This window comes from Hordeum vulgare, chromosome 3H (assembly GCF_904849725.1).
Source record: "Hordeum vulgare subsp. vulgare chromosome 3H, MorexV3_pseudomolecules_assembly, whole genome shotgun sequence".
Classification (NCBI taxonomy): Eukaryota; Viridiplantae; Streptophyta; class Magnoliopsida; order Poales; family Poaceae; genus Hordeum; species Hordeum vulgare.
In genome coordinates this window covers 259,343,803-259,352,825 of record NC_058520.1, presented here as the reverse complement: position 1 = coordinate 259,352,825, position 9,023 = coordinate 259,343,803, and the positions used below count along the sequence as shown (strand labels likewise).

At 45.4% G+C, this 9,023-nt stretch overlaps 1 protein-coding gene across 1 annotated transcript; it reads left to right on the top strand.

The window, feature by feature from the left end:
- Window positions 1-2,046: 2,046 nt before the first annotated feature.
- LOC123443638 (probable protein phosphatase 2C 3) lies at window positions 2,047-7,263 on the top strand. The gene is made up of 8 exons (XM_045120114.1): window positions 2,047-2,523; window positions 3,062-3,233; window positions 3,326-3,479; window positions 4,030-4,093; window positions 4,195-4,302; window positions 4,437-4,562; window positions 4,701-4,933; window positions 6,759-7,263. The coding sequence occupies exons 1-8, from the start codon at window positions 2,200-2,202 to the stop codon at window positions 6,976-6,978; spliced, it is 1,401 nt and encodes a 466-aa protein (XP_044976049.1). The 5' UTR covers window positions 2,047-2,199; the 3' UTR covers window positions 6,979-7,263.
- The last annotated feature ends 1,760 nt before the right edge of the window (window positions 7,264-9,023 follow it).

The following is a 9,023-nucleotide window of genomic DNA, read 5'->3' as shown; positions in this document are numbered from 1 at the left end:
CACAAGATAATCGTAGGCATCAAAAAGAAGATCAAGAAAGGCAAGGCCCCGTGATTCTCAGTGGATGAACAAGGAGTCATATGGTTCGGGAACCACATTTGCGTACCCAACAAAGTTGAGCTCAAGAATTTGATCTTGCAAGAAGCCCATGAAACTTCGTATTCCATCTATCCTGGAGGAACCAAGATGTACCAAGACCTCAAAGCAAGGTTGTGGTGGCATGGCATGAAGACGGAAATAGCTACTCATGTCGCTAAGTGCGACATATGCCAGAGAGTCAAAGCTGAGCATCAGCGGCCCGCTGGATTGCTACAACCTCTCAAATTGCCTGAATGGAAGTGCGACAACATTCGAATGGACTTCATCACCGGATTTCCCAGATCAAGCAAGGTTCATGATTCCATTTGTGTCATTGTCGACCACATGACCAAGGTAGCCCACTTCATCCCCGTCAAGGCAACCTACAATGGGAACCAAGTGGCCAACCTCTATATCAACCAGATCGTGATCCTCCACGAAGTTCCTAAGGAGATCATGTTAGATCGAGGTACCCAGTTTACCTCAAGGTTTTGGAGCAGATTTCAAGAAGCCGTGGGAACCAAGCTATCCTTCAGCACTGCTTTTCAACCTCAGACCGGCGGACAAACATAACGAGTAAATCAGATACTCAAATACATGTTTCGCGCTTGTGTTTTGGCATATGTAGCCAAATGGGAAGATTGCTTGACCTTTGCCGAGTTCTCGTACAACAACAACTATGAGTCCAGTTTTTAGATGTCACTATTTGAGGTGTTGTATGGATGCAAGTGCCTCACTCTCCTCGACATGTCAGAAATTGGAGAAGGACTAGTCTTCGGACCAGATATCCTCCGCAAAGCACAAGAGCAAGTTCAACTTGTCAGAGAATGTTTGGAGACCGCCAAGTCAAGACAGAAGAGCTACGCCGACTCTCACCGTCGGAACATGAGTTTCCGTGTTGGAGACTACGTCTATCTTCAAGTCACGCCTCTCAAGGGAACCAAGCACGTCCACGTCAAGGGAAAGCTCGCGTCGAGATACGTAGGCCCCTTCAAGATGACGACAAGACAAGGAGAAGCCTACGAGCTAGAGTTATCCTCCGAGCTTTTGGACGTGCACAACGTTTTTCACGTGTCACAACTTCGGAAGTGCCTCCAAGTTCCCAACCGCCCCGATCTCTACAAGAACATCGATCATCAAGCCATCGATCTTCACCCAGACCTCACTTATCGTGAGAGACCTGTTCACATCATGGATGAAGCCGAGCGTTGCATCCGAAGCCGCACCATCAAGTACTTCGAGGTCCAATGGAGCAACCACATGGAAGTAGAAGCAACCTCACAGCATGAATACTACACTACTGCAGAAAAGCCTAGCTATGATGTGGCAAAAATAGCCTTGCTGACGTAGACACCCGACGCCATCAATATCGCGCCACAGTTAAAAATTACTCCTGGCGTTCGACCCTACGCCAACAGTATTTCAAATACCTATGACGTCGAATTATGTTGTACCCCAGCATTGTGATCTTTATCTACGGCGTCACATTATTCCTACGTCACAAAAACTAAAAAACATTGCACGCGATTTAACTTATCAGCACGTCATTACTTTATATGTAAACATCGAAAAAGGAACGTTCGCACGACACAATAAGGTCACAAGTAAAGGCATTTAAAAACATTAAAAATAATTATGTAACATCGTACGTAGGCTCAAATAATTGATTAAGCTAGATAACTATTATATGTAAACATCGAAAAAGGAACATTCGCACGACACAATAAGGTAACAAGTAAAGGCATTCAAAAATATTAAAGATAATTATGTAACATCGTACATAGGCTTAAATAATTGGTTAAGCTAGATAACTAATTAAGTTTTAAAGTACGGTAACATAAACATGTAATGATTGAGCTATCATACCGTCGCTTTCTATGACGATAATCACTCATTCACCTGAGCAAGATAAACGACGCCGTTTAAATTGATCGGGTTTCTATCATCACAAGCGTACCGTCACAATGAACGACGGTAGGAAAATGGTCAAATCTCATTTTTTTTTTCATAGGTGAGATCCGGTTGAAGTTCGACAAAAAGTGAATTTAGCCTCTCCCGGCCTCCCCACCCTTCGGCGTGCCTGTCAGTCCCGCCTCGATCCGATCGGCGAAAGGGGAGGGAATGTCGTCGTCGTCGGCGGCGGAACAGCATCGCCACCATGCCGTAGGCGGCGGCGAGCTAGTGCCGCTCGGGGCTCTCATAAAGGAGGAGTCCCGCACCGAGCGGCAAGCAGTCACTCGGAGCAGGATCTGCGCGCGTGAGGATGGAGGAGTAGGAGGGGAAGTTGGGGAGGTGGAGACGCGGCGGCCACTGCTACGCTATGGGTGCGCCGCGCAGTCCAAGAAGGGGGAGGACTTCTTCCTCCTCAGGACCGACTGCGCGCGCCCCTCTACTTCCTCGTCCTCTTCCACCACCTCGCATCCCCCCACCTTCGCCGTTTTCGCCGTAAGTCGCGTGCCCTTGTCTTTGCTGCTAGGTTGCTGTGCGGTCACTATATGCGGTGGTGGTCTTACAGCGCGCGTGATTTCACTACCCGTAGCGAGCTTTGGTTCGCTGTTTGAAGCTACTGCAGGTGCATCGGCAGCTTGTATTTTGCCTTCTCCCATCTGAGGTCGGTGATTGGTGAATTAATGTGCTCAGCCATATATTCTGCTTTGTTGTACTACCTCCGTTGCTAAATATAAACCTTTTTAGAGGTTTCATTAGAGGGCTACATACGGATGTAATAGACATACTTTAGAGTGTAGATTCATTCATTTTGCTTCGTATGTAGTCTCCTAGTGAAATTTCTAGAAATACTTTTAGTACTTAGGAACGGAGGAAGTAGTCATTTGCAGCCTTGTTTTTGGTTAGGACCTAGGGGTGGCAGAGCTTGAAAACCATATGTAAGCCATAGCCGCATGCACGTGTGGGCTATAAAGTAGAATGCTCTGGTTGAGGGTGAACTAGTGTATTCGATAATCGGATGTTCCATTGTCAGCAGGTTCTTGACGGGCATAACGGCGATGCCGCCGCAATATATACAAGGGACAATCTGCTCAATCATGTCCTGAGTGCGATGCCACGGGGACTTTCCCGGGAGGAGTGGTTGCATTCTCTGCCCCGTGGGCTTGTCGCAGGGTTCGTCAAGACCGACAAGGAATTCCAAACCAAAGGCATGGTTCTGTCACTTGTGTTTGGAGTTTTGCTGAAGCACCATAAGTTACGACGAATGTTGATGAAAGTACCTTTTGCGGCTATGTAACAGGCCAAACTTCGGGCACAACTGCCACATTTGTGATAATCGACGGCTGGACTATCACTGTTGCTTCAGTGGGCGATTCTCGCTGTATTTTGGATGCTCAGGGTGGGGCTGTTTCTTTGCTTACAGTTGATCACCGACTAGAAGAAAATGTCGAGGAGTGAGTACCATTTGCTTACCAAGAATGTGCATTTCTATGTTATTTTATTCAGAGGGTTTTGCTAGTCAGCAAACATTTCCCCCTTGCAAAGAAATATAAACTGGTAAAAATGGAGTAGCATTATGGGCGTTCTCCGTTCTTGTATGTATAATGTATTGTATGACTAATTTTTTGTTAGTGCCTCTTTGATTCCTTGATACTTTATTGTGTCCTGCGGGATTTGAAATGTCTCATGTGACAGTCCAGCAAATTCTTGTCGAACCTTTGAATGTTGATTACGCCTCTTTGATTCTCACGGACTAGGATAACATAGAAAAATGTGGAGATACCATCATTAGATTAGCTTTTACTCGACTGGTTATCTGACTGCAGTGATGGAAGGGGTTGGGAGTGAAAAAGTTATTGCAATCTTGGTTTCAATGTTAGCCCTGCATTGTGAAATTTCAAGTAATATTGCCTTATATTCTTTTCTTTTTAATTCCCAAGCACTAATACGTACGAGTAATTGCTCATCTTCACTTCACCTAATCATCAAATAAAATGGTGGCAGGAGGGAGCGTGTCACAGCGAGTGGAGGTGAAGTTGGAAGGCTTAGTGTGGTTGGTGGAGCAGAGGTTTGCTTTTGGTGCAGTTTAAGATAGATCTGTATTCAATACGTATTGGTTAACTTTGGAAGCATGAGCTGTGCTAAGACTTCGTGTTTCCTTGTCTTTAGATTGGTCCACTGCGATGCTGGCCAGGAGGTTTGTGCCTATCCAGATCCATTGGAGACATAGATGTTGGTGAATTTATTGTACCTGTTCCTTATGTCAAGCAAGTGAAGGTACTTCTATGATGAATTTCTCGAACTTCTCCTCTTCAGAATATTAGAATTCTGTACACATACACCCATAACTTTGCTGTAAAAATTCCATATCCAGGAATGCTTTCTGCTGATGTGTTGTTCATTTTCCATAGTTGTCAAATACTGGTGGGAGGCTTATTATTGCTTCAGACGGCATTTGGGATGCATTGTCCTCAGATACAGCTGCAAAGTGTTGCAGAGGGTTGCCTGCTGAACTCGCTGCCAAGCAAGTAGTTAAGGTAAAACATTTAGCGTGACTTCATAGTTTTTAAGGTGTCGTGTTACCATTGGTGATGCTTCTAATGGTCGCATATTATTTTTCTTGCATAACCAGACATGCTCTTCTGATCAATTAAATGTGTGAAATAATTATTTAGGAGGCACTCAAGACAAGGGGCCTAAAAGATGACACGACATGTGTCGTTGTTGACATAATCCCATCTGATCAAACGATACGCCCTCTATCTCCACCAAAAAAGATGAATAAGTTGAAGTCTCTGATTTTTAGGAAAAAAACAAAGGACCAGCCCAATAAATTGACTAAGCAGCTTTCTTCAGCGGGTATGGTTGAAGAGATATTTGAAGAAGGTTCAGCGATACTCTCAGAGAGGTTAGTTGTACTCTTGCTCATATTTGTTTCACTGTCTTTAGTATGAAGTTGTTATGTGTATTTTCAGTACTTCCATGCTGAAGGGTGTAAGTAATAAGATTGGTTGTGAACCATGAAAAACACACACACAATTTGGTCATTCTGATCCTAAACACAAATCTAGCATGGTAACCACCAATCGCCCACATTGTATTCCCATAGCCAAATTTTACTGGCTGGACCACTGGCCACTCCAATTTCTTTTCCTGAGTATAAACGTAAAGTTTGCGCCTCGATGCATTTGTGGTTTGGGCTTGTGACTGTTCACATTGTGCATCATTGAAGCCTCTTTAGAGCTTGTGCAATATCTTTGTCAGATGGATCAGACTTCTGAATAAGACTAGTGAGATTTGTAGAACTAGTAGCTGGTGGGCATAAAAATCCGAGAAACAAACACCAGGCTAAAGCTGATTTTTTTTCCCATTGAGAGCTGAAAATTCAGTTTTCAGCATTTGACCAACCGAGTTAGTCCTTGCTCGACTACCCCGCCAACATATCAACCTGTAAGAAGTTACGCTTGTCAAATACAGTGTGGGAAATAAATTAGAGAAACCTCCTGACTTAGTGACTTTGTTTATTTTTTATTATCTGTTCATCAAAATTTCAGACTGAAACATCAAATTGGAGCTACAAAAACTTGATAAATTGAGAAAAGAAATTTAAACCAACTTATGAAACTGCTTCCACATCAAGCCAATGCAAAAAGAACTACTGGTAGCAAGCCAAATAGTCGGTGCACATGAGCACAGTCGATGCCCACAAAGTCACAGCAAGCCAGATTGCTGTTTTTGCCTACCTGATTGCTTGACCCAAAATGGAATTTAAGGATGGCTATGAATAACAACATTGTCCGAGCAGATGTGAGTACGGGATTCCGTCACCTCGCCCAATACGTGGTGGCCATTGTACATCATGCCACCCATTGGCATCGACACTCCCCTCGGCAAATGAAGGATATCAAATCGCTTCCACATCAAGTCAATGTGGAAAGAACCACCAGTACCAAGCCGAATGATTGGTACACAAAGCGAGGCGGTAAAAGGGTGCTGGCAGCTGATGGTGGTTGGCAGGAAAAGTGAGGGGGTGGTGGGGGTGGGCAATCTGCCCGGCGGTGGCAGCGGCGAATCCTCCGCTGGAAAAGGAGACACCAGAGGTGCTGTTGGCGAGGTGGGGCACCAGGGGCGAGTCGTCACTGGGGAGGAGAAGGGCCCGGCCTGCGGAGGTGGCGTCATGGGCGGCTGCTGCAGCCGTTGAATATGGAGGAGGGCTGGCAGCCGTTGCTCGATCGCCGTCAAGCGCTGCAGCAGCCCGGCGAGGAGCGCCTGGTCCTCCGCTCATTGGAGTGTAAGGCCTCCAATTGCTTCGTGATGATCTCATCTGCTACACAGCCTCGATCCCGAATCTACTTATTGACCTAACTCTAATTACTAGTCCCTCTGTCCCATATTTAGTTCTCACTCAACGGATGTATATATAGCACTGAAATAAGTCTAGATACATCCATTTCAGCGTCAACTAATATGGGACGGAGGGAGTAAAAGGTAGATAAAAGTAAACGCACATGCAATTACCTAGTAGTTTAAACATTGTAATCGGTTGGAACTTTAGTTTAGAACAGCCCGTTTCTCCTTTTCTGTCCAACTCAGTGCTTGGTTTTACTCATTTTTGTTTGAACCTTCTTTGTTTTACTCATTAGTTCTAGAAGATGATGACCCGAATGTACTTTCATTTGTCAAGTGGAATGCCATTATAAAAGAATGGTAAGTTGATGTACTACACTGCACAGGTTGGGCAATGACTCAGGTAGTTGGAGAACATCGTCAAGCTTGTTTACATGTGCCATCTGCCAGGCAGGTCTTGAACCAAGTGAAGGTACATCAGTTCATGTAGGTTCAGTATTCTCTTCGAGCTCCAAGCCATGGGAAGGCCCTTTCCTTTGTTCTGATTGCCGTGACAAGAAGGATGCCATGGAAGGTAAACGACCTAGTGGCGTGAAAGTACTGTGATCAGTTACAGTCAACCACCATTGTAGCTTCCGCAAACTCTCACCTTATTATTCACTGTGAGCATCCTTGTATTACAAAAATTTCGTTCAATTTAGGCAATTTGGGTCATGCAGGCTGCATTTTTATTTTATTGTGTGGGGAACTAGCCAACATTGTAAGTAGAACTTGGGAAAAGGATTTGTGAAGCTAGTGTGAGTAGAGAGAGGGCTCTTGAACTAACAGCAGCTCGCTTCTCGTGAGTTGAGTATGATAATCCTTCTTTATTTTAACTTATTGATGCCTTTATCAAATATCTCTTCCGTTTTTCTATGTTCTCTCAAGCAACAGTATGTAACAAAAGTCTTATGTTCTTTTAAGCAAAAGTCTATGTTCTTTTAAACAAAAGTCTATACTTCAAGTCTAAACCAATTATATGTAATATGCAAACTTCAAAATAGAAGAAGGATTTACATATAAAAACAAGTATATGCAATATGCTAAATCTTAGTTGACTGAGATTAGTCTCAGTCGCGTTCAGCCGCCGGATCAATCTTGCTTTAAGATTCATGTAAGCGTACGTGAACAGCTTTTGTCCCCCGACGTGCTGGCATGGGACGATTCTGTGAATTGTTCTTCCTGTTGAGCTTTTTCCCAGGGGCGGCTGTAAATTTTGCAGTCCATCTGTGTTTTTTTGCTTTGTCTAATTTTTTTTGTACTTTTTGCTTGTATGGCTGCTCCCACAGCTTCCTCAAGCCATCCCATCATTTCCGCTTTTCATTATTGTTTTTATATTTGTCTTTTAAAAAATATAGTTTTGCTTTTCAAATGTCCACATGCAATTTTATATGTTGTGGCCCCGTATGTATGATGATTTCGTAAAATTTAAGATGATATGTTGGCTCAGTTTTTTAGAGGTGTTCATAAGGGTAGGATGTACGTGTGTGTATTCATAAGCATGAGTGTATGCGCGTGTATATAAACGTTTGTCTATGTACTGTGTTAAAAAAATAATATAAACAGCAAAACACACGTGTAATTAGGAGGTGTTGCTGGCTATTTACATTAGTGCCCTGTAGGTAGGTTTATCTCTCCCTAATAATAAAGCACGTATCGTTTTTGTCGTCCGTTGGCGGCAGTTTACATAAAACCCCCTCCGTTTTTGGGTATTCAACCCGCTGTCCAGATTTAAGTGAAGAAGAAAAACGTTTCAGATTAAAAAGAAAAACAGCTCACCTTATCCACCTCGTCCTCCACCGCGGGATCCTCTCTCCGGCGATGTCGAAGCACTGCAGCAGCGTGGCCAGCACCATGCCGATGGTCCGCAGCGCCAGCGTCTCCCTGGGCACCGCCGGCGGCCCATCCCGAACGGGATCATGAATCGCCCCTCGGCCTTGCCGTCCTCGAACCGCTCCGGGACGAACTCCAGCGGCCGCTCCCATGTCGTCGGGTCGCGGTGGATGGCGTACGCGTTCACCATCAGCATCCGGCCTCTCCTCGCCGCGCCACATGAGTCAGCCGGCCTCGCCAGTTCTTGCTCGTCGGAGTCGCCATGGCCTGCGCGTGCTGGCTCGTCCTGCTCGGGACCGAGCATGGGGAGCTGCAGCGCCTCGCTAGCCCGGGCCACGCCCCAGCCCCCATGGGCCGTGCCAGCCCCGCCTAGAGGGGATCGAGGAGCTTGCTCGTCCGACCAGACACGGAGCCGACGGTGCTTGGACACCTGCGCGAGTTACCCTGCTGATGCTACTTCTTCTCTCCCCACGCCTCTGTTGCTCCTCCTCCTTATCTGATGCCCCTATTTGCTCTGAATTCACCAAATACTCTGCTGCTGCATCTCTCTTCCCCCATGTCCCTACTCCTGCTCCTCTAACTCCATCTTTCTGTTGTCGATTCTCTCTCCGTTGTTGCCTCTCCTCTCTGCTCCTTGTTGCCTGTGGCTTCCCATATCTCCTAGCGCTGCTGCTGCTACACTTCTTCTGAAGCTCTTCTCAAACTCGTTGATGCAGTTCTTCTCTGAACCCCAACATGTTGCTGCTTCCCCTCTCTCTCAGTTTTTCTGTAATTCTGTG

Bases quoted from the DNA above. Each gene is read 5' to 3' on its own strand.
- LOC123443638 (XM_045120114.1), top strand. From the start codon at position 2,200: ATGTCGTCGTCGTCGGCGGCGGAACAGCATCGCCACCATGCCGTAGGC. The intron at 2,524-3,061 runs GTAAGTCGCGTG...CATTGTCAGCAG, and splicing joins CCACCTTCGCCGTTTTCGCC to GTTCTTGACGGGCATAACGG. The intron at 4,094-4,194 runs GTTTGCTTTTGG...CCTTGTCTTTAG, and splicing joins GTGTGGTTGGTGGAGCAGAG to ATTGGTCCACTGCGATGCTG.